Below are 25643 nucleotides of genomic sequence, written 5' to 3'. Positions count from 1 at the left end.
TGGTTCTGTGATGTCAGAGTGTTAGAAATAACTTAAGACATTAAAAATGCTGCACAAGTGACAGCAACTAACCCTAGAGTTGAACAGGCTTATTTAGAAACATTATAAACACATCAAAATGATATGCTACACCTATCCATTTCATAAATGTAAAAATACATTGGGGTTGCTTGGGGACCAAAACGTGGGCTGGAGCCAACATAAGCAGCCAAGCTATGTGCAACTTCTACAAGGATTTTAAATGACATTTTAGGTGGACTGCTTTTTATGGATTGGGTTTTATTGCTGCATTAATGAGTTAATTAGAAAAAGCCGTAAGCTGGACATTGTCTTGGAACACTACAATATCCTAAAATACCTGGCAACAGGAATGTATAAGGATTTCCTATTGAAAGGAGGTGGGGGAGGTAAAGCCGAAGAGTGATGGTGCTGAAGGGTTTGGAAGCCTGGAGGTAGCAGTGAAGAGAACGGCAAGGATGGAAAGCAGAAAGGACAGAGGAGGGGGTGGCGGTGGCAAGAGGAAAAGTGACTTGTATTTGAGGGAAGGATACAAGGTATTTTAAGATACTGTAATATATTAAGGGGATTAGAACATCAATGCCTCCACAGAGGGAGATTTAAGGTAATTTCCCATTGAAAGGGGGGAAGAGTTTGGCAAAGACACTGGGGTTGGGGATCGTGGTGATAAACAGTGGAAAGCACAAGCTCAAAACCAGCAACATGGGGGAGGTTGGGAAAATATGGCCTGAAGTGAGGATGAGGAAACAGGAGCAGGAGGCGGCCACTAGTCCTGTGAGACTGCTCCACCATTCAACTAGATCACGGCTGATCCAATCGGCCTTGATACCACTTCCTGTACTCTCCCTGTCCCCCATGACTACCTTCTCCAGCTTAAATTTTTTTTAGTCATTCTTTGTTGGTTTCTAAACATTTACCAATCCTCTAGCCTACTGCTAATCTCTGCATCACTGTATGCCTTTTTGTTCAGTTTAATTTCAACTATAACTCCCTTAGTTAGCCACAGATAATGCATATTCTTGTTAAGGTTTTCTTTGTCAATGACCATATACCTGAGTTGAGATTTACGAAATACTTCCTTAAATTCTTTCCACTGCTGATCTACCATCTTAACCTTTAAAATCTTTCCCCAGTGTTCTCTAGCCAACTATATCTCCATATATTAGTAAGTGGAAAAACAAAACTTTCAGATGCTGGAAATCTGAAATAAAATGAAAATATGCTAGAATCTTGTTTTGTTGAATAAAATGCCATTCATGCTTTCTTATCTAATATATTAAAAAATGTATTTTAGTTGTATGGATGGTGTAAAAAAAAACTGAGGCATTTAACTCTTACATGGGTAAACAAAGGAGTATCACCCCGCCATGAAGCAATACTGCTGATACAGTCAGAAATATGCAATTTTAGATTATACATTTCTCTTTCTTTCTGAATCTGACTCCTTATTCCATCAGCCACTCTTACCTTGTCCTCCTCGCGCACAACATACTGAGCCACCTTGAAGGAGGTCAGGTACTCATTCATGCTTTGGATATCGGTGTCCTCTGTGGCATCTTGGTTCCTATCCAGTAGTCGGTCAATGGCAGCCCCGTCGTAGTGAATGACACTACTGTCTTCGTCTCGGTTATCACCTAAAAACACATTGGAAAGAAAAGGTGAAAACCACTTCAGGCTTCACACACTCATTCACAAAACTGCAACATCATTGCACATGGGGCAACATGGAAGTAGTTTATGAGGGTATAATTGGCTCTCAGGTTCCTTCACTTCTCTATTCCATCAAGAGGTGCCTGGACTACAGTCATATAGTAAAGTTACTGGACCACTATCAAGACATTTGAACTGTTGGTCCAGAGGCAAAAGTTTGGATCCCATTAAAACAGCTGGCAAATTAAAATCCAAGTAAGTAAATAAATTTGGACTAAAAGGTTAGCATCAGTAACAGCAGCTATGAAACTACAAGACTGTAGTTAAAAACCCAACTGCACCATTAATGCCCTTTAAGGGTAGAAACTGGACTAAACGTAACACTAGACCAATCAATGGTCATTCTTGACTTCCCCATAAAATGGGCAACTAGCTGAGGACAATAAACACAGGTCTTGCCAGCAACACCCACATCCTGTGAACAAATAACACGAAGTTCAATCCCTACTTGACACTGGAAGTAGATTTTGTCTCAGAGGTTTGGTGTCCCAGTACAAAAGTCATGGAGTCAAAGAGAAATACAGCAGGGAAATAGGCCCTTCAGTGCACTGAGTCACAACTGACCATCAGCTACTCATTTTACACCAATCCTACATTAATCCCATATTTTATTCTCTCCACATTCTCATCACTTGACTGTTCCACACTGTAGACAAGGCTCCTCACCCCAAAGTTTTCTAATCCCACCTTTAGAAATTTCCAATCCTTTCTCCCTCAGGTGCACCCGTTACTTACATCTAACCACTTCATTATTCCCTGGATAGAAAAGTTTCTCCTGAATTGCCTCCTGGATACATTAGCTAACAACTTATATTTTGAATCTTTAGTTTTGAGTTTCCTCACAGGTGGAAAGAACTTTCCTATGTTTAACTTACCAAGCCCTTCAGTTTACAAGCCGCAATTGCAAACCCTCAGGATGCTTTTTTGACCCAACTTCAACTTTTTCTGACAGTTGTACTGTCTTTGGAAATTTTATTTTCCACATTCTTCTTGCAGGTACTTTCTGTGCCACATGGAAACCAAATGTACTTTGAAATGTTCTGCACAAATTTGATTCAACAACCCATTCCAAATTCTATTCCTGTGAAAATCAATAAAAGAACAGCTCCTCCCTTTCCCACTGGCCATTTCCACTTCTCTGTCTAATGGCTGATTTTTCTTCGAGAGCTTACCTTCAATGTCTCCTTTAAAGAGCTCCTCCGTGCCGAACTTGAGGATATCATCCAGCTCCTGCTTGCTCATGCTCCCAGTCTTGGAGCCCAGACCAGGCCGGACCACTAGGTGAGTGAGCATCATCTTCCTCTTGGCCACTTGCGTTATTCTTTCCTCCACAGAAGCTCGAGTGACAAAGCGATAGATCATCACTTTGTTTGCCTGGCCAATGCGGTGAGCTCTGCTGAAGGCCTGAAGAACAAAGAGCACCAAATTCAGGAGGCAGAGACAGCGCTGGACAGATTGACAGCAGCCTTTAAAGTTCGTTATTAGGAGGCCATAAAACTATCAGCCCTGCATTCCTACTTAATTAAATTGTGGTTGAGCTACATCTTATTTAAGTGGTTTTGCTCCATGTCCTTAATCCTAAACAAAAATCTGTCTTATAACTGTCACAACTTCGAGGGAGGGCAGTTGGATGGGGATAAACAAAAAGAGTAATCAAGATACGGTATAATGAAAGATCAATGACTTGAAACGTAAACCCCTCCTCTCTCCTGACATATTGGTGTTAATAGTCTTAGGCTACAGATGAAATTCACCAGCTGGAAAGTTGAGCAAGCAATGTCAGATGGAATTCAATCCCAAAAAATGCACGGTAATACATTTTGGGAGGTGTCATTAGGATTTGGCATTTACAATGAATGGTATGGCCCTAAGGAGTATTGAGGAACGAAGGTATAAACATACCTAAAGGTTGGAGCACACTACACTATTAGTCAGTGAAGAAGCTATATGGGATACTTGCCTTCATTAGCCAGGGCACACAATATAAGAGCATGGAGGTCACTTTATAAAACTTTTATTTGGCCACTGCTAGAGTCCTGTGTGAGGTTCTGGTTACCATGCCACAGGAAGGACGTGACTGCACCGGAGGGTGAAGAGGAAATTCACCAGGACGTTGCCTGGGAAAGATTGTTTCAATTAAGAGGACAGAATGGATAGGCTCAGCTTATTTCCCATAGAATAGAGGTGACTTGGGGGAAGGGAGGGAGGGAGACTGACTGGATAGAGGTATGCAAAATTATGAGAGGCATAGAGAGGATAATTAGTGGAAAACATTACCCCATAATGGAGACATTAAAAACCACGTGAGGAGTAAGGTTTAAGAAGATCGGAGGAATTTTTTTCCACCCAGAGACTGGCTGCAATCTGAAACACACAGTTTGAGGTAGGTACTCCTACAACGTTTAAGTATCTGGACGAGCACTTGAATCGCCAGGCAGAGAAGGCTACGGACCAAGTGCTGGTAAATGATAAGTATAGATGGGTACACGGAGCATAGAACAGTACAGTACAGCACAGCACAGGAACAGGCTCTTCGGCCCACACTGTTGTGCCAATCCAATTACATTAGTAATAAAATGCCCAACTAAACTAATCTCTTCTGCTTAGACAATGTCCATATCCTACCATTTTCCTCACATTGATGTGCCTATCTAAGACCTTCTTGAATGCCCCTATCGTTTTGCCTCCACCATCACCCCAGGCAGCGCATTCCAGGCACCCACGAATCTGTGTAAAAGATTGTCCAAAGATTGTACACCAATCTTTTTACAATCTCTGTAAGGCCCGGTTCTCTGCTGTATCACTCTGACTCTTTAAATCATACTGAATACTTCCAGAATTTTCTGTTTTTATTTCACTACCTCTGAAGCTTCCAAAGCAACAAAACATAAGAACATAAGAACAGGAGTAGGCCACTTGACCCCTCAAGCCTGCCCAGCCATTCAATGTGATCATGGCTGATCAGTCCCAGGCCTCAGCTTTTCTTGTGTCAGTTCCTCATTGTCCACAGTTCCCTCATCATTCAAAGATGTATATACTTCTTAAGTGTGAGCTATTCTCTACAAACCTCCAGGGTAGGGAATTCCAGAGATTCACCATCCTCTGCAAAAACAATGTGCAATTAGAAGTCCCTATTTCGGGGTTTACAATAGAGCTTAAAATGGTTGAGTCTAGGACACTGCTGAGGAATGCCCCAGGGCCAAGATGGAGAGCTTTCCCCAAGTCCCACTATTTCAGATATCACCAGGCTCCTTGACACCACAGCAACTAACAATCTACTGGAGGAACTCAATGGGTTGAGCAGCATCTGTGGGAAGAAAGGAATTATGAACATTGACAAATTTGACATCGACAATTCCTTTCCTTCCACAAATGCTGGTCGACCTGCTGAGTTCCTCCAATAGATTGTTTGTTGCTCCAGATTGCAGTATCTGCAGTCTCCTTGACAGCACACATGGTCAACATTAAACTATGCCCGGAACAGGCACTCTCACCTCACCTCTGGAACTCAATTGTCCTGAGTCCTCATCTGGTCCAAGGCTGTAATTAAACCTAGAGCCAAGTGGTTCTGTCAGAACCCAAAAGGAACATCAATGAGCAGTACACCCCACTTGATAACACTGCTAGCAACACATCTGATCATTGCTGACAGTTGAAAGTGTGCTTATAAATCCAATCTGGGTAATGATCCAGATTTTTACCAATAAGATTTGTACACCAAGACTTGTGGTTAGATGCCAATGACAGAGCTATACTGAGATAATACCACCACATTACTGTCTCCTGTTCTGTACCTGGATATCGTTGTGGGGGTTCCAGTCTGAGTCAAAGATGATAACTGTGTCTGCAGTGGCCAAGTTAATGCCAAGACCCCCGGCTCTGGTCGACAGCAAGAAGCAAAACTGTACAGCACCTGGTGCTGAGAATGGAGAATTAGAACAAACATTAGAGTGGTCAAAAGACAGATACCCTACCTGAAAAACAGTTGGCTCCTATAGCACTTACCATTGAATCGATCAATGGCATCCTGTCTCATTCCACCAGTGACACTCCCATCAATCCTTTCATACTTGTAGCCCTCATAGTCCAGGAAGTCTTCCAGTAAGTCCAACATTTTAGTCATCTGCAAGAAGGAAAATGCAGCTTACAGGCTGTGGAAGCACCTCGAACTAGGAAGGAGAATGTTAAGGGGCAACATCAATAAAACCAAGGAGCTAATCGTTGACTTCAGAATGGGGAAGTCAGACCACATACTGGTTCTCATTGGTGGATCAGAGGTCAGCAGCTTCAAATTCCTGGGCATCAGCCTCAGATTAACCATCCTGAGCTCAGCACACTGCTACAATCACAAAAGGCAGCACACCAGCACTTCTATTTTCTTAGAAGCTTAATGAGATTTGGCATGTCATCAAATATTCTAACAAACTTTTACAGATGCACTGTTGAAATTATCCTGACTGGTTGCATCACGACCTGGTACAAAATCCTAATGCACTGGATTGCAAGAGGCTGTAGAAATTTGTGGGCACAGCCCTCCCCACCATTGACAGCATTTACAGGAGGCGCTGCCTCAAGAAGGCGGCATCTATCATCAAGGAACCTCACCGAACTTGTGCACATGACAATAAACTTGACTTGACTATTGAACACAGCTGGAGTCTGCCATTTAGCCCTTCAATCTACTTTGCCACCTATCAGGATCACAGCTCATTTTCTACCATTGTGCCATTTTCCAGCACTTATCTCCATGTTCCTTGATTCCCTTAACATCCAGAAATCAATTGAATTCTGTTTTGAATGATATCAGTGACGGAACCTCCACAGCCCTCTGGGATAGAGAATTCCAAAGTTGGGAATTCCAAAGATTCATTGTCTTCTGTATTAAGAATTGTATCCCCATTTCAGTCAGAGATGGCCTACGTCTTATTCTGAGACTGTGAACCTTGATTACAGAGTGGGCTCAATACTTTCTTCCCAACACAGTCACATCCCACGGGTGAGTATATAACCACAGAAACACAAGCCCGATACTAACACAGTCTAACTCAAATCGTACACCCCACTTGATCATGCAATTCCCAAATTATTAACACACTTTGACCTTCCAGTTCCTTCAAAGATCTGCAAAGTGGGCAATGCAGAGATTGTGAATATCCCAGTATATACCAGCACACTGGGGTACTGAGAGCAGGGAGCATCGTACCTGAGAAAATATCAGCACTCTGTGGCCCTGGTCTTTCAACTTCCTCAACATTTTCTGGAGCAGCATCAGTTTTCCAGAGGACTTGATCAGCCCGCTGCCTTCGTACGCACCATTTGGCAACTTTGCACCCTCCTGAGGCAAAGGCAAATAAAGCAGATGTTCAGACCAACCTGCTACCCACAACAATGCTCGGATACAGCAGAAGTAATTAGCAGAATAGTTCATATTCGATAAACCTCATAACCAACTCCTTTCAATAACAGGGATGCATCCTTTCAACACATTTTCTCTCTCCTCGACCCCCATCAGGTTTTTCCCCATTGCTTTCGGAATGCAAGAGTGGATGCAGTGGTTCAAGTTGGGACTGGCCACCACCTTAAGGGCAATAAATGTTGGCCCTGCCAACTCTCCAACCATTCCAGAAAACTTTTAAAAATTATAAAATGGATGTCTCAGCCAAATGCATCATCTTCATGTGTTAGGTTGAACAGTGAGCATTGTAGTGATTGGGGGAGGGCTGTTTAGAGAAATCAGACCTGACCCTGACCTGGTCTTCAGCAACATCGCCACAGGGGCTTCTTTCAGCAAAATCACCAAGCTTGTGGATCGTTTTGCTATCCTCTTTCCCTTTTAAATTCCGGTATCCTGGCAATTGGTAGTCAGAACATTTAAATAACCAGCGTTTAAAAGTATGAACCCCAAGAAGTTTTCTCTCTGAGAAAAGGCGCACAAAGACAAACGATATTGTTCTCACCACTGCAATAGGCAACATGCCAATTACACAAGTACCCATGGGTGGGTTTGTTAAAGAAATAAACCTGTCTCTGTTGGGAGGAGGGGCTGCAATTGGTGGATATAGATTTTAAATGATTGGAAAAAGAACGAGAAATTGGGCTGTGGTTGGCAGGGAAGACGATGAAAACTGTTTGCCATTGATTGTGGTGAGCAGGGGTGCACTGCCCTTAAGTGCCATGGAAGCAGATTCAAAAGGAAATTTAAGCAAATACAGAAAAGCAAAAATCTGTAAGGTTATTCAAAAGGGTAAGAGGTTGGGGATTGGGAAGAGCAAAAATGATTGGATAGCTCTTTCAAAGAGTTGGCGCAATCACCTCCTCCTATTCTGTTTAGTTTATTGGCTGCATAAAATTAACATGTTCAATGTAACCAAGAGAGGGACTGTGAACCACACTAGAGGGACTGTAACCCACTTACATTGTCTGGGGTCATTTATGAATGGTTATGACAGAAACAAGTTCTACTAAGTAAATCAATGGAGTGATCGCCCTGGAAAGAGGAACGTGCACCTCAAGTGCTCTTTTATTCTTATTTAGCTTTCTGTGTCCCATTTCACAAACTCCAAATGTTCACTTTGGCTCACTTGGCCACTTTCTCATTGGAGCTGAAGGCCATGTGTTCAAACCCCACTTCAGAGGTTCAAGCAGCACAGAATCCAGGCTGCTGCCTTTAGTTTAATACTGAGAAAGTACTCCACTCAGATAAAATGTCTTTTGGATGAGAAGTTAAAACAAGCCCAGAGAAACAAAGGATTGCAGATGCTGGAATCTAGATGAAAAACAACAAGATGCTGGTGGAATTCAGCAGGTCAGGCAGCATCCGTAGAGAAAAACAGACAGTCAATGTTTCGGGTCAGGAACCTGCCCCAGTCCACGGATGCTACCTGGCCTGCTGAGTTCCTCCAGCATCTTGGTTTTTTTAAAACAAGTCCGTCTGCCCTTGTAGTTAAGCACAGAAGATCACATGGGGCTATTTCAAAGAGAAGGCTCCCCCACAACCAACGTCACAATATGTTAAGTAGTTATCACCATTTTACGAGACTTTGCTGTGCACAATTTGTGTACATTCCAATTGTAATGCATTTCCCTGCAAAACAATACTGTCTGCACTTCAAAACTTACTTTAAGGGGTTTAAACTACTTTGGTTCACATTAATACAAGATTTTTCTTTCTCATTTTTAAATCTATCCACATTGTCTTGTGCTAAAACCCATCTGCACTTATCATCCCTCTACCCCCATTTACTTTCTGACCTCAGTCCACTAGGTTCAACATCTGTGTTACCGAGCCAGCTGCAATCCAACCCCCACACTGCCTCCATCACCACCTCATTGCATATCACTCTGTTCTTCAATCCAGTGAGACAGACTCCATGAAACTCCTTCATACTTCAATCACCTGATCCACCTCGAGTGACACCAACTCTGGAAGGAAATTTTGGTATTGTGGGAGGTGACACGCAGGTTCATCAGAATGATACTCAAACTAAAAGGGTTAAATTACAAGGATAAATTCCTCCATCCTGGCTTGTCTTCTCTAAAGGGTGGAAGGCTGAGAGATGATCTGATCAATCCATCTTAATTAAGAGGATTTAATTAGGTAACAAGCAGGTGTAACCTTTAGATTAGTGCCAGGCTATTTTAGGATGATGTCAGGAAATTCCTTTGTATAAAGAGTATTAAAGCATTCAAGATTGAGATCAGCAAAAAGCAAATGAAGAAATAAGAGGCAAGCTTGGGTAAATGGTTTTGCATTGCTAAACAGGCTAATGATCAGATTAAGTGGAAAGGCAGGCTTCAGGGACTGGCTAAATTGTCTCCTATGTTTCTTTGTTCATCCCACTCACTACCCCTTAACAAGTCTGAATTCCCTTGCTTCTTGCCAAACCTCTACCACTGTTAGGTCCTTGTAGCTTTCCTAGGATGGCTCACTATATGAAATGCAAGACTCCATTATAGGCTATATGTTTCAACGTCCAAAACCGTGCATAATGTTAGACACAAAACGGCAGACACATACCATGGCAGCCACAGGGAATAGATATGGGTGGTTACAACACTTCTTCAGATCCATCATGATATTTAGCAGCGACACCTGATTGCCACCTCCTTTGGAGTTGAGAGCATCGAAGTTTCTTGTCAGAATAAATTTGTAATATTTCCTGAAAAACAATTAATAGGGTATTTATTCACGTCTCCAGTCCAAGGTCGATGGCACTTGGCGACTGAATTCATAGTGTAGGGCATGCTAACAAATATTTAGTTGGAGAGCAATTTAGAAATTCCAGATCTTGCTTCTCCCTTCTATCCCACTTTCAGAAGCAATTTATAGACCCAACTATTTCTACAGATGGGGACAGAGAAACTTGAATAAAGATCTTTTTTTTTAAGAAAACACAGATTGATGCCAGGAAAGGAACTAAAGTTCCAACTTCACCAAGACGACAAACAGGACAGAGTACAGAAGTACAACTTTTACAAACCCTCAGCAACGTAAAGGATTAGAAAAGTGCCTTTTCCCACTGATTCCCTACCCACTGCCCACTCACTTTCTTCCCACGACTGCCATGGATCACAATTAGAATCAGCAAGGCCATTATTTATAAAGAGACCAATACCTGTACAGGCGAGGGATGCTGTTATATAGGAAAATAAGGCATCAAGAATGAGGGAGACTGTAGGAATTGGGATGGTTCTCCTTAGCAAAGGAAAGGTTAAAGGAATAAGGGAAGATTTAAATCTGAAGAGATAAACAGAAGATATTCATTGGCAAAAAAAAACATTGATAACTAGAGGCCACAGTAATTGACGAAACAGCCTGATAAAGCAGTATTTTAAACACAACGTGTTCTTATGATTTGGAATGCACTGAATGGACAATGGAAACAGATTCAATAACTTTTGAAGGGGTAACGGATGCATACCCGAGATGAAAAAAAATATAGGGACATGAGAAGAGGGTAGGGGCCTGCATTAGTGAGATATCACATTGAAAGAGACAGTGCTGACCAACTGGTGAAAGATTTGCACCGTGTGATTTGATGACAGGAAGAAAGTGAATAACATTCACAATCTGTAAACTCAGTGTTGACATGAATCATCAATGCTTAAGAACTTAGGAGTGTAAACTGAACTGGAAGCAAAAATGGATTCTGAAGCAAAACAAATACGTCTACTCCCAAGAAAAATACTGCAGATGCTGGAAATCCAAATACAGAAAATATTCAACAGGTCAGGAAGCATTTGTGGAAAGAGAAACAGAGTTAATGTTTCAGGTCAATGACATTTCAAAACCGGGAAAAGTTAAAAATGAAAAATCAAAAAACTGCAGATGCTGAAAATGTGAAACAGAACCAGAAAATGCTGGAAACACTAAGCAGATTAGGCAGCATTTGTGGGAGGTTCAGAATTTAGTGTTTCAGATCGAAGACAACGGGTCTTTCTTTCCCCATATGTTGTCTGAACAAGTTTTAAAGTTGCAGAAAAAAAGGGAGGGAAGATGGAACAGAAGGATAGGTCTGTGGTGGAAAACCAGGCTTCCATATGACGTAAGCAGACTTTTCTCAAATCCCTTTCAATAACCTTCTATTTGAATATAGAGGAGCGGAGCCAACGACATAATAATGCTTTTTTAACTGAAGAAATAACAGTTCAGCTTTTTTTTGTTTTGAAGTTTTTGGTTTGCTTTTGTTTATTATTATTTTTTTAAATTTTGGGGTTCTCTTTTCATATAATCAAATTTCTTTTCAAATTCTTTTGAATCATGTTCACTTAGTAAGAGATTGGGAGGTTCAGATTATATATTTTACTCCCTGTGTTTGTATATGTCAATTGTTACTATTGTAATCCCAATCTCTTCGCACCGTGCGTATAATCACTATTGTTATGTATATTAATTTGAAATTTAATAAAAAGATTGGAAAAGAAAAACCAGGAGAGACTGAATGATGCAAATGTGCTAGTGAGAGCTGAAAGAGGGCAGTTGATGTCTGCCTGAAAGAAATAAAGAACATTGAAATACCAAACAAGGGGAGAAAGAAACCACTGATTGCTGGAAGTGAGGAAAACAAAGCTGAAGTGAATGACAAAAAAAGTGCAGATGCTGGAAATCAGAAATTCAGATCAGAAAATGCTGGAAACTCTGGTTAGTCAGCATCTATGGGAAGTGAAAGAGTCAACGTTTCAGACCAAAGACCATCGGAACTGACAAAGCGTTTGACCTTAGACATGAACTGTTTCTATTTCCACAGATGGAATTAATGATTATCTGACACGGTTGCATTTGATGCTGAGATCTGAAGGCTGTAATGTGCCCTGTCAGAAGATGAGATGCTATTCCTCTAGTGTATGCTGCGCTTCATTGGATCAGTGGGTTCCTACATTGTCTCTGCTCCCCCAGTGTGTGAATCTTGGGCAAAAGGTGAGGGAGCTGGTAGAGTTGCAGAGCACAGGATCGCAGTTACTTACTTTTGCATTGTGCTCAGCTCCACACGCACAATCAATTCAGTCTTGGAGGGCATGTTCTTGAAGACATCTGCTTTAAGGCGCCGTAACATGTGGGGACCGAGAAGATCGTGAAGCTTCTTGATCTGGTCTTCCTTTGAGATGTCAGCAAATTCTTCAAGGAAGCCCTCCAGATTACTGAGAAAGATATTAAAGTGTGAGTCCGGCTTTAGGCAATTACTTAACCCACACTGGAATCACAACTTTCTCACATCATTGAAGGTACTGCACCAGTGACAGTGCTTATACAGAAACTCCAAGCAGCGAATAGCACAAGATCATCTCACAAAGGTGATTACAATAATCAATATAATAAAGTGTTAATGCAGTTTGTTACAGTAGATTTCAAGAGGCTTCTGAAAGGAGGGAGCAAAACGGAGAGGTTTGGGAAGTAATCCCAGGGCTTAAAGCATAGCCATCAACAATGAAAATTAGGGATGCACACAACTTCTCAGGGAAGTTAACTTTTTTTGTCTGAGCTGTTGGTTTGGCCGAATCGATAGCATGTTGAGCTCTGTTAGATGGTCATGAGTTTATACCTCCCATCTCAAACGTGACAAGATAAATCCAGACTGATGCACCCGTGAACATTCAGAGAAATCAGTATTCAGGTTATTTAGGGATGGTTGTCCCAATGCAGTGCCAGGACAACAGCACAGTTCTTCCAACACCTTACCACCATTTCACCCTCAACCATAAGCAGGCCATCTAGGCACTTCACTGTTATTGCCAGATCATAACAGCTACGTTTTCTGACAAAATAGTGTGGTACGTATAGCTGAATGTAATTCACAGTGAAGTACTTTGCTTGTCTTTCTAGTTTGAGAGAGTTTTATTTAAAAAACAATCAATATTTTGAACATTGAAGTGTGCCTTATTGATTTATTGATTTATCCCACCCTTCCTTGTTAGCCATGAATCAGTGATAGTATTCTTTTGTCTCTACATGGGTTTGTCCCACTCCCGAAATTTGCGTGTGTAAACTGGGCTGCTGTTCATCTAGTCCAAAGCGTCAATAAACAACCATCTCTCTTGGGTGGATACAAAAGATCTTCGGCCACTACTTCAAAGAACAAGAGGGTTCTATGCAGCATGTCAATACATCCCTCAGTTAACACCATAAAGAACAAAATACCTGACCTTTGTTACATGATTCATTGATGGGCTTTGTGCTGCGCAAACTGACTGACAATTGATTGCACTTCAGAAACCACTCCACTGGTTGAAGAGTACTTTGAGACACAAGGTCATAGAAAGCATTCTTATCCTGCCACTGTGAAGAGACACTTACTTGAAACGGTCAGGTGTCAGAAAGTTGAGCAGGTGGAAGAGTTCTTCCAGATTGTTCTGTAGAGGTGTCCCCGTGAGCAACAGCTTCCAATCAATCTTATAACCGTTCAAAACTCTGAAAAACTGAACAAGTATCACCATGTCAGCACAGCAGATGTGTCAGTACTTTTATGGACTACACAAGTCTCACTAACATTCAAATCCACAGCGAAACTCCCACTGCCAGTACTGAGAGACCACAGAAGAATAGGAAGTACATACTGATCATATTGATATTTAAGGGAGCTTACATGTGTATATCAAACAAGTGTGACATCAAACTAAAAGCAAAAATTGCACAAACTTGGGTGGCTCATCAGAAGATTAGACAATATTAAAACAGAGGCAAAGATAAGCAAGGAGGTGAAAGATTACTGGGTACTGGTAGACGGGAACATGGAGTTGAGGTTGCAATAAGATCAGCCATGATCTTATCAAATAGCAAAGCAGGTCGAATGGCCTATTTGATCTCGATTCCTATGCTGATATGGAAATTCTGACATCACAACAATGACCACAATACAAGGTACTTAACCAACTTAAGTACTTTGGGATGGGAGTACAATAGTCTAATGGTTAAGTAATTGGACTAATAGCCAACATTCTGGACCACTGATACAGGGACACAAGTTTGCATCATCTTGGCAGCTATGGAAGTTTAATTCAAAGAATTAAATAAATCTGACAACCAACCAGTTAACAATAAAAGAAATCTTATCCACTCCAGGAAAGGAAATCTGCCATTCTTCCACAACCTGACCTGTGTGAATCCAGACGCACTAATATGGTTCACTTTCAGTTGCCTCCTCAGTTCTGGGGCAATTAATGATGGACAATAAATGCAGGCATTACCAGAGATATCCACCCTCATGAACAAATAAAGTAATGCCGTGAGAGGCCGTTTTTACGTGGATTACAGGTGTCATCTATTTGAATTTTAACCTTTTCCCCCCCATGTAGTTCAGCAAGTGGGAAAGTAGAGCTGGACAGCTTTCTTGCTGGCTTCAAGCATATTTCGAGGAGATTTTGGTACAACAGTACAATGATTATTAGATTTTTGGACAGATAATCCAGTAACAATCCAAAGAACGGAAATTCAAATTGCAAAGTGGCAGCGAGAAGAAAATATGGTCATGAAGCTACTCTATTTTCATTAAAATCCAAGTGGATCCTAATGTCATTTGAAAAGGAAAACCTGGCATCTTTACTTTGGACTACAAGTGCCAAAGTGGTTGACTCTTACCTTCCCCCTAAAACGGAATAGTAAAACCCCCACACGCCTGACCCAAGCCACCTGGGATGCCAATAATTGCCAGCCTTGACAGTGATACCCACATTTGGAAAATTAATTGCTGGAAGCGAGGTATCAGGGAGCTGATACTTCCCACTCCCTCAGCTGCTCAAAACGACTACAAGGTCAACAGTTAACTTTTAAATAAGCAGGAAATGTGAATGATGAAGTGCCAGAAAAGGAAAGTGGACGTGTCTCTCAAACTCACCTTGGACTGGTTGTTCTTTAATCTGTGTGCTTCATCAACCACTAGACAGGCCCACTTAATGGAGCTCAGAACTGCCTGGTCAATGGTGACCAGCTCATAGGAGGTCAACAAAACATGAAACTTCACTTGTGCCTGATTCTGCAAAAGAAAGACATTAAATCAGTTTAACCACGAACAGTGTTCCACAATGATAGATTGAGTTTGAAATGTTCCCCTTCCTGTTTAAATTCTTCTGGATCACTTTCAAGTGAGCAAAATATTAAGTGGCTGTGATCCTCTGCACTGCTTTCCCAGGCCCTACATTCAACATTGGCCTGACATCAGACTCCTCACTTCAACTCTCAGCATTCTGCACCACAGAATTAAAACTCAGAAGACTTACCCTGATTTTGACTGCCCGCTTGCTGACTTTAACTGCACCATCATCGAAGCAAAATTCGTTTTCCCGGATGACAGCACGGCTATCCTTGTCTCCTGTATACGTCACCACATAGAAATGTGGTGCCCACATCTCAAACTCTCGTTCCCAGTTTATGATCGTGGACAGGGGAGCACTGACCAAGAAGGGGCCTTTCGTGTGTCCCTGAGGAGTCAGAATAATGAAAGTGCAATGATCGAGTATTTATAATGAAATCTCCTAGGAGAAGATTAACAGAGTATAATTAATCACCAAGTCAGCTAAGTATTCCAGGACGTGTCTCACAAGCAGCAGACAAAACTGGCACTGGTAAAGAAAGAAATTGAGTGGTGACCAAAAGCTTGATTAATGTGAAAATGGAACATGCTGCAAGTAGGATACAGACAAGTATTGGAGGAGCTGTAGGTTACGGAGTTTGAGAGCCTTACAATAATTAACTGAGGGAATCTTGAACATTGGTATCCAAGGCAAGTGAAGCACGCTTCACAATTTCTTGCATTAACAAAAGTATGAGAGAGACAATCGTGAACTTCTCACTAGGAGTTACACCTGCTCATTCCTATGGAAAACAGAAGACTCTGGATGGCTGATGTTCCACCATCTCCTATTACCACTTGGTACTTACTGCCATAAAAGCTGATGGATTTCTATCACTGCCCCTAATAAGAGTAAAGAAGTGCAAATTTTAAGTGCAACGAATTAGTGAGAGTGGGACAGTGGATGTTGCCTACATGCATTTGACATGGTCCCTCATAGTAGGCTTATCAAGAAGATTAAGGCACATGGGATCCGTGGTGATTGAATAGATTGGATTCAAAATTAGCTTGGCCATAGAAGTCAAAGGGTAGTGGTGGAGGGCTGCTATTCTGACTGGAGGTCAGTAACCAGTGGTGTTCAGCAGGGAACAGTCCTGGGACCATATACTGTATATGGATGAAAATATAGATGGGCTGACACAAAAATTACAGACGACATAAAAATTGGCAAAGTTGTGCATAGTGAGGAAGGTTGTCAAAGGATACAGCAGGATACAGGCAAGTTGGAAAAATGGGTGGAGAAATGGCAGATGGAGCTTAATCCAGACAAGTGTGAGGTCAGGTCAAATGTGAGAGGGAGGTATACAGTAATTGACAGGACCCCTAGGAACATTGACGTACAGAGGGATTTTGCGATGCAAGTCCTTAGCTCCCTGAAAGTGGCAACACAAGTGGATAGGGTGGTAAAGAAGCTGTATAGCAGACTTGCCTTCATCAATTGGGGTACTGAGTATAAAAGTTGGCAACTCATGTTTTAACTGTTTAAAGCTTTGGTTAGGCCACATTTGGAGTATTGTGCGCGGTTCTGGTCACCGCATTATAGGAAGGATGTGGAGGCTTTGGAGAGGGTGCAGAAGAGGCTCACCAGGATGTTGCCTGGTTTGGATTGTATTAGCTACAAGGAGAGGTTGGACCAACTTGGATGGTTTTGTCTGGAGCATTGGAGGCTGAGGAAAGACCTGATGGAAGTATATAAAATTATGAGAGGCATAGATAGGGCAAGGTGGTCAGAGTCTTTTTCCCAGGATGGAAATGTCAAATACTAGAGGGCATCGCTTTATGATGCTGGGGGAGATATACGATGCAATTTTTAAAAAAAATACATATGCACAGAGAATGACAGGTGCCTGGAACACGACGCTAGGGGAAGTGGTGGAAGCAGATATGACACCAATGTTTAAGAGCTTTTTAGACAGGCAGGGAATGGAGGGATATGGACCACATGCATGCAGAGTGGGATTAGTTTAGTTCGACTTTGGGGCCAAAGGGCTTGTTCCTGAGCTGTACCATTCTATGTATTTATATTTAAAAATCATGGACCAGTCTCTAGCATAGCTTTCAGCAACTCTCTCTCTACCACCTCCTTCTACCCCACCCCCTCAACTGGACTCAAGTCTTTCAAATCTACAAGCAAGCATTCTAATAGCCTTCCATGTGTCTGTCTGGTGGGAGGGGAGTGGTGTATGAGGGAAAGGGAGGAGGAGGACAGCTGGGAAGGGGAGGGAGCAGATCATGTTCGGAGGCTCGGATAACTATCTTGACGTCAGGTGACAAACTGCAAGGGGTTGATGGTAGGAGTTCTGTTTGAACTGATTGTCGTGGGATTAATTTATAATACAGAGAATTTGGCTTTAGTGCAAAATGGGCAATTGCAAGTTGGCAGCCAGTATTAATGGGGAAGATGTGAGATGGACCGCAAGTTCACTGTTGCCTCTTTCACTTTTGTACGGGTCAGGATCTGTCCATGAGTTAAAAATAGGAAAGATGACACAATGTAGGGCTGTATTCCCGAAATTTGGAAGAAGCAATTTGTTTATACTTTTCAAGAACATTGCCGTGTACTGGTAAGGCACAGGTCCTCCCCAGGTTACGATCACCCAACTTACGGACACGGCGGGATAGATTTTCCAGCTGCTGCAGGCATCTTCTGCAGGGTGGGAACAGGGCACTTCCACGTGCTTTCTCCCCATCCACCACCCTGCCCCCAAGCCACAACAACTGGGGGCACAGTCGAGCTGAGCAAAGCCACGAGTGCTGAGCAGACTCACTCGCTCACTGAGTCAGTGAGGCCGGCTGGCGGCTGCTCTTCCTGAGCCTGCTCGCTCTCCCGTCACTGTTGTTCCTGTGTCCTCTCCAACATACTATTCTTGTTCATTTCCGATTTATGTACAGTTCAGATTATGAATAGTTTTCAGGAACAGAACCCTATTGTAACCCGAGGACTGCCTGTAGATAGAGAGAAACTATTTCTGCTGGTTAAGGAGTTAGGACAAGGAGGCATAGTCTAAATATTACACGCTGGCCTTTCAGGAGTGAATTAGAAAACAGTTGTATGAATAAAATGCAACTGAAACTGGGCCAGTTGATACCAGATTGATAAATTGTTATAAATCAAGAAACAGAAAAAAGGAGATATATGGAGCTTGATCAACCATGAACAGCAGAAAGACTAGAGGTGTAAGTAAACATTACTATTTTCCCCACATCTTAACAAGCTTCTTCCGACTGCACCGAGAATGATTTTAAACCCAAGTCTGCCTTTACCTCTTTATACAAAGAATATAAGAATACGATGGTCTGGATCGTCTTTCCCAGTCCCATCTCATCAGCCAAAATGGTATCAGTGCCCTGTGCCCAGGAGAATCGCAGCCAGTTTAGACCTTCCAGCTGGTACATGTGCAGGGTTCCACCTGTGACCGTGATGAAATCCGGCTGTACCTCGTATTTAATTGTTGGCTGTGGGTGAAACACAAAGACCAATTAAACAGTGACACAGTGCAATCCTGAGAAGAAAAACTCAAGAGGCTGGAGGAAGGCAATGGAACAGACAGTATTCGACAAGTGTAATCCATCCCTTCCTGCCTTCCTCGAGATGTCAGTATGTAACACTGTTCCTGTCAAGTTCCCTGAAATGTTGAAAAGTTCTGCAGAAATGCAAGTGGTTCCCATTGCTCACCGTGGACTTTGAGTGCACATCTCACAACAGCCATTCAAGATTATCAGTGTTCAAATACTCCATACCCTTCAAAATTTTCAACACTTCAATACGATCACTCCTCAACCTTCTACAATCCTCTAGCCTCTGCACATATCTTCGAATGTGCTTCCCCCCCCCGCCTCCCACACCCCCCCCGCCTCCCACACCCCCCCCCCCAAAATGCATATTAGATAAACCCACTCTCTCACAAAGATTCTACTCAACGATTCACAGTAATCGCAAAGCACATTAGACCATGGCTTCCATCCCTCACTTACCTCTACTACAGGCGAGCTGGGAGGCTTGTCTGCCAAAAACTCCTTGATTTTCTTGAAATTCTTGGTTTTCTTGGGCCTGGTTGGATCCTCCCCAATGATCATCTCCCTGCAGCAGAAGCAGAAAGCTGTTAAAGATCAGGAGTCCTGCATGTAGAGGCACCAGCGGACTAGGTCGGGGCATGGGGAAGCAAAACTAACTGAAACTGTGAGGCTAATAGAGTCCTTATTAAGTGCTTCAAAACATATGTCGGACAAGCATAGTAAATAATGTGTCCGTATACTATTGGGCTGATATCAGGTCCTTGAGATGGATTGAGGACGTTACATCTTATGGATGGATCCACTGCTTGCTCCCGAGAGAATCCACACAAACAAGCACGCACACATATACACACTCAAAGTAACACAAAATAAAAGACCTGTGATTCCAGTATGCAACTTTGACTGAGTCATAATCTGGGATTTCCAGCTCGTCCTCCTCCCAGGTGGCCTGGTCATATGGTAGATCCCTCCACTTGACCAGATAGTGGAAATTTCCTTTCCTGTCAATGCTGTAGAAGGAATGAGGTAGAGAAGAGGTAAACTGCAATTATCCAGTATGCAACAGACTCAAACACAGGTTAGCAGGACACAGATCAAAAGTGGAGGGGAGGCAACCTGATCAGATGGTATATCTTTGCCGGTCCAAAAGTGGTAAAGGGCAGGTAGGAATGATCCCCTGAGCAGGGATAACTACTTGTTCTGTTAATGTTAAAAATAGTCAACGATTATTTAATTATTACCTTCCCACTATGAAGCACAAAATAGAAAATTTCCACATCTCTACAGTGCTCAGATTAATGTTACTCAACCAAATTGTTTTGGCTGGGATATTATTAAGCTTCTTGTTGGAATAGTAGTCATCCAAGGCTAGGGCAAAAATAAGGATGTTTCCACTTGATTGGGTTTGGTAAATAGTCCAAAACTAGAACCAAAAGTAGAAGGTAATCATTAATAAATTTCAGGACAAACTTTTTTCTTTAAAACCAGGAGAGGAGAGAGAGCATATGGTGGATGGGCACAGTCTTTTTCCCAGGGTTGGGAGTCTAAAACTAGAGAGCATAGGTTTAAGGTGAGAGGGGAGAGATTTAAAAGAGATCTGAGGGGCAACTCTTCCCCCACCCACAGAGGGTGGTGGGTATGTGGTTTGAGCTACCAGAGGGAGCTGTAAAGGCGGGTACAACTGCAATGTTTAAAAGACAGAGGACAGGTATGAAAGGAAACGTTTAGAGGGCAAATTGAACTAGCAGATAGACATTTTGGTCAGCGTGGACAATTTGGACTGAAGGGCCTGTTTCTGTGCTGCACAACTCTGATTCTGACTACTACTTGAGGCAATTGGCATGGATGCATCAAAGGAGAAGCTATTGAAGTGCAAAAGCTGAAAGGGCCTGCCACTTGATCATTAGATATTTCAATGCCACCATTTCACCTTTGATCCATAACCCTTGCTTAACAGACGTCAATCAACCTGGAACGTACTGCCTGGGTGGGTGGTGGAAGCAGATACTCACACAGCACTTAAATCACCAAGGCATAGATGGCTGTGGACTAAATCTGGTAACTGTAGACAGGTAATTGATGTGGAGAGGCCAAAGGGCCTAGTTTCAGTGCTCTATGCGTCTAAGCCCAGTTTTAAAAATTTTAATTAACTCCCAGCTACAACAGCTCTTCAGGGGAGTGTGTTACAAACTTCTGAAATTTTTGTGGGAAGAAGTGGTACTTGATAATACTCTGGGCTCCATTTTGCTCTGGATCAACATCCCAATCCCCCACTATAATCAGAGAAAAGTATTTATATCCTATAAAATCCTTTAATCATTTTAACATTAGATTGCTCCTTTAACCTTCTATATCCAAGTGAAGACAGACCTGGTCAAAATGGAAGATGTTGATAGGGCAAGCTGCAGTAGGGGAGGAGAATCCATGTGGTGCAAGAACACCAGCATAGCTCAGATGGGCTGAGTGGTCTTTTCTGTGCTGTACAATCAATGTAATTCCATGGCTCAAAAACAGGCTTCAGGGTAAACAAGGGCTGGGAGTCACTTGGATGCTTTAAGTCAAACTATATTTCTATTTTAGACAAGTGGGTAAACGGAGTTTAGAAATTATCAGCAAGTTGACAGAATGAGCTCGAGTGGCTGAGTAGCCTCCTCCTGTTCGTGTTACTACCCCCACCTGTGCTGCAGGATGCGATGGATGGTCATCCACTCCAGCTTTATCCCATAGCGATAGAACTTCTCCTCCATGGCAGCGTACTGGGGGTCATGAGCTTTCCGCTTATCACTCTTGCTGTCGTCGTCCCCAGAGCAGTAGTCAAATGGAGGAGGCTCGTCCATGTCAGTCTTCCTCTGATAATTCCGGAACATCACCGAGTGGTAAATCTCCAGCTGTTGGAAACCAATAGGCGTGTGGATTAATGATGTACATTGGCATAACTAGCAATGTATGCTGGGGCTCTAATCAAGCACCAACATCCTCCAGGGGACCCCAAACATAGAACAACACTGCCTAGGGATTCCCTATAGATCCTGACACATACCTAGGGACCATTTGCAAATTTGACATCCAAGTGAGACCCATTTACCCCGTAACACTGCCAAGGACTCAACCAGTTCGATCACGGGCACAGCTCTCCCCATCATCGAGGACATCTACAAGAGGCAATATCTTGGGAAGGCAACATCCATCATTAAGGACCCCCACCATCCAGGCCATGCCCTCTTCTCGATGCTGCCATTAGGCAGGAGGTACAGGAGCCTGAAGGTCCACACCTCAAGGTTCAACAACAGCTTCTTCCCCACTGCTGTCAGGTTCTTGAACTGACCTGAAAAATCCTAACACTTTCTCGTACTGGATTTCTTTATCTCTCTCTCAGCTTGCACTAATGTCATTATGTTTATTTTGTCATGTATGTTATGTATCATTTATGTTAATTTATGTTTGTGTTAACTTATGTTTGTAATGCACTGTGCTGCAAAAAGTTAATTTTTATGGCATTTATACTCTGTGTATGACAGAGATGACAACAAACTTGAACTTGGGACTCTAACCCTCTGGTGAACTTGCCCTGGGACTGAGGAGACAGAATAGATGGAACTTTCTCGATCTAACCCATGCCGTTCCTGCCCTGGCAGTGCACTAATAACCCTCATTACCACAACCACAAAATGGGTAAGAAAAAACATAAAAAGATGAGTAAAACCCACCTGCAGCTCAGTGACCCAGGAACAGTGCCAGTACGACAAGCCAGCCCACTTAACAAAAAACTCCCGCTCAGGCCGGCCGTGGAGTGGTTTCGGTGGAGAGTCCTCTGGGTTGGCATCGGGTGGCCTGGGTACTGGCACCGGCTGTGGGGGATCCCCCCATCTCCAGTGAAGAATCTTCTGGACCCGGCCTTTCAGTGGTGGACACTGCACAGAAAACAAAACAGGAGGTTTGCTGCCGGACAGCAAGACGAATGAAAGGCCTTCCACTTCTATAGCACCCCAGGACACCACAGGCATTGATACACTTACCAAGTGTAAAAAGCTGCAGCTAGTTTGTGCATAATCAACCATCAACAAGATTTTTCTTTCTGTTCTTACATCGAGGGATAGGTATTGGCCTAGACAACTGGAGGAGCTCTTCTGGTCATGTGAGATAGTACCTACAAGTAGATTGGGTGGTAAAGGCAGCATGTGGCATGCTTGGCTTCATCAGTTGGGGCACTGAGTATAAGATTCAGGAAGTCGTGTTACAGCTATATAAAACTATGGTTAGACATAGTTTTGGAGTATTGCATTCCGTTCTAGTCGCCCCATTACGGGAATGGAGAGGATGCAGATGATGTTCACTAGGATGCTGCTGGATTAGAGTATTAGTACAAGGAGAGGTTGGACAGACTTGGATTGTTTCCTCTGGAGCGTCGGAAGCTGAGGGAAGACCTGATAAAGTTTCTGAAATTATGAGAGACGGAGATAGGGTAGAGAGTCAGAGTCTCTTTCCCAGGTTGGAAATGTCAAATACTAGAGGGCATAGCTTTAAGGTGAGAGGGAGAAAGTTTAAGAAAGATGTGCAGAGCAATTTCCTTTCCCCCACAGAGAATGGCAAGTAGTGGAAGCAGATACAACAGTGGTGTTTAAGAGGCATTTAGACAGACACATGAACATGACAGGAATGGAGGGATATGGATCCTGTGCAGGCAAATGGGATTAGTTTCATTTGGCATCCCGGTCGGCACAGGTATTGTGGACTGAAGGACCTGTTCCTGTGCTCTACGGTTCTGTGCACCATGGTATCATTCACATTCACTGGAGAGGAGCAAACAGGACCTCAGTTTTACATTTCTTCTGTATGTTCAGAATTTAAAACACAAGGCAAGGAGAAGGAAAATGCAAGAAGATCACCCTAATTTTCTTTGGAAAATAAAGCCTGAGGTCATCTACGCTAAGTGTTCATTCTCAATGAAGAGAATAAGAGAAATGCTCTACTGGAGTGACGCATCAGGTACTGCAAAGAATAATAAATTGCATTTACGTGGTAACTATACCAGAGAGCAACAACACACAAGGGGTTGCAGTGCAGCATTGTCAGACAAAACATGGCATAAAGTAGGTCGGCAGGTGAGCAAAACCTGGGACACGGAGTTAGGCTTTAAGGAGCATTTAAAAAAAGAGGGTCAAGGTAAAGAGGTTTCTGAGAACACCTTTTAAAAAATATTCATTCATAGGATGTGGGCATTATAGGCACAGCAAGTGTTTCTGTCCATTTCTAACTACCCCAAGTACAGTTGCTAACTGGGCATCTTAGAGGGCAATTCACCACACTTGACAGTCATAGAGTTGAGGACAGAAAAGGATGACAGATTTCTTCCCCCAAAGGTCATTGGTGAATCAAAGGAGTTTTTACAACAGTCCAGTAGTTTCATGGTCACAATGACCAACATTTCATTTCGGATTTGTTTTACACTTCTCAGTTGCTGTGGGTTTCAAACTCGCATTTCTGGGTCAATAACTCATCCAGTAACTTTGCTGTTGCTGAAATCCAGCACTTCGGACTTGGTGGCTGAATTTCCAGTTGTAGAGTTATTCAAATAAGCAAAGGCTTAGAAAGTTAGAAGTAAGGAAGAGGAAGAGTTGGGTAAATATTTTTACAACCAAAGTCATAACTGAGTTGTACACGAAGGATCAAACACTTGAGGATAGCTACAGTGTACAGTGAAAAGACAGTGACAGAGCTGGTTTAGCCCTTCCCCAGCTCTTAGTTCTTTAATTCTTATTTTTCTGTGTCTACAAGTTTTCATTTCACGAAACAGCAGAAACTGGATCACCTGTAGTGCCCTGCAAGCTCCTGGCACGTCCCACCCATTTGTTTCAACAGACCACAAAGCACCCGGATTAGACCCCACAGTTTCTATTGCAGGGACCTTGCCAGGAACACTGATCCAGGATTACCCGCATACTTTTTTGTAAAGACCCAAGGCACAGCACGTTCAAGCAAACTCAATTTTCCTGTTATGTACAGTAGCCACCACTTCTGTTGGACTCAACACCTTGACCAAGAGTAAGGACCTCAAGATACCTAATCCTATTAAATAAGGAGACGCCTGCAGGATGTTAAATTGGAAACTATTTACTTAAATGGATCAGACAGATTACCCAGCCTAGGAAACGAATGGTCAAATTCTAGTCTGCTGAGTTAATCACAAAGGCAGTCAGAGACACGCTCCTACAGCATTTTGCAACATGTTCATCGTGTCTACAGCTTTGCCTCTTCTACACAGATTTTTTTTTAATTTTAAAAAAAAATTTATTTACAGCGTGGTAACAGGCCCTTCCGGCCCAACGAGTCCATGCCGCCCATTTTTTTAAAACCCAAGTTAACCTACCCGTACGTCTTTGGAATGTGGGAGGAAACCGAAGCACCCGGAGGAAACCCATGCAGACACGGGAGAATGTACAAACTCCTTACAGACAGTGATGGGAATCGAACCCCGATCACTGGCGCTGCAATAGCATTGCGCTAACCGCTAGGCTACCATGCCGCCTCTCTGCAAAACTAAGGAGTTCTAATACTCGAGTTGTTCGCTTGAATTCTTCCCAGAGCAAAAAGTTGATCAAACCTCATGGATCAAGAAAACAGGGGCTTTGCAAGCAGAGACAGAGAGAAACCTGCAGCAAGAAAAGGATGGTGGTGGGGAAACATTTTATATCTCGCCTGCATCTTTGTGGTGATCAGAATTCAGTCTGGAAAATTCACAAAAACAACATACAGGTGTCTGGGAAGACCATCGCCATCAAGGCCCCATCCAAGTCACACATCACTCCATAATCGCAGCACCAAAATTCTGGAATTCTC

The 25643-nt window shown here is 42.7% G+C and overlaps 1 protein-coding gene across 2 annotated transcripts in view; it reads right to left on the bottom strand.

The window, feature by feature from the left end:
* Positions 1 to 25643, bottom strand: part of chd3 (chromodomain helicase DNA binding protein 3) — a 95466-nt gene that overhangs the window by 40871 nt on the left and 28952 nt on the right. For both annotated transcript variants that reach the window (XM_052044652.1, XM_052044653.1), the window contains 15 exons: positions 22514 to 22717; positions 21483 to 21694; positions 19685 to 19816; positions 19266 to 19371; positions 18555 to 18746; positions 15439 to 15639; positions 15057 to 15194; positions 13520 to 13641; positions 12193 to 12366; positions 9746 to 9887; positions 6932 to 7063; positions 5734 to 5851; positions 5523 to 5647; positions 2901 to 3132; positions 1486 to 1652 (listed from right to left, as the gene is read on the bottom strand). In XM_052044652.1, the coding sequence (XP_051900612.1) occupies positions 1486 to 1652; positions 2901 to 3132; positions 5523 to 5647; positions 5734 to 5851; positions 6932 to 7063; positions 9746 to 9887; positions 12193 to 12366; positions 13520 to 13641; positions 15057 to 15194; positions 15439 to 15639; positions 18555 to 18746; positions 19266 to 19371; positions 19685 to 19816; positions 21483 to 21694; positions 22514 to 22717 (2397 nt within the window). The remainder of the gene's footprint in view (positions 1 to 1485; positions 1653 to 2900; positions 3133 to 5522; positions 5648 to 5733; positions 5852 to 6931; positions 7064 to 9745; positions 9888 to 12192; positions 12367 to 13519; positions 13642 to 15056; positions 15195 to 15438; positions 15640 to 18554; positions 18747 to 19265; positions 19372 to 19684; positions 19817 to 21482; positions 21695 to 22513; positions 22718 to 25643) is intronic.

This window comes from Pristis pectinata, chromosome 37 (assembly GCF_009764475.1).
Source record: "Pristis pectinata isolate sPriPec2 chromosome 37, sPriPec2.1.pri, whole genome shotgun sequence".
In the NCBI taxonomy this organism is placed as follows: domain Eukaryota; kingdom Metazoa; phylum Chordata; class Chondrichthyes; order Rhinopristiformes; family Pristidae; genus Pristis; species Pristis pectinata.
The sequence above is the reverse complement of the archived record's forward strand: the minus strand, read 5'-3'. Positions and strand labels throughout refer to the sequence as shown.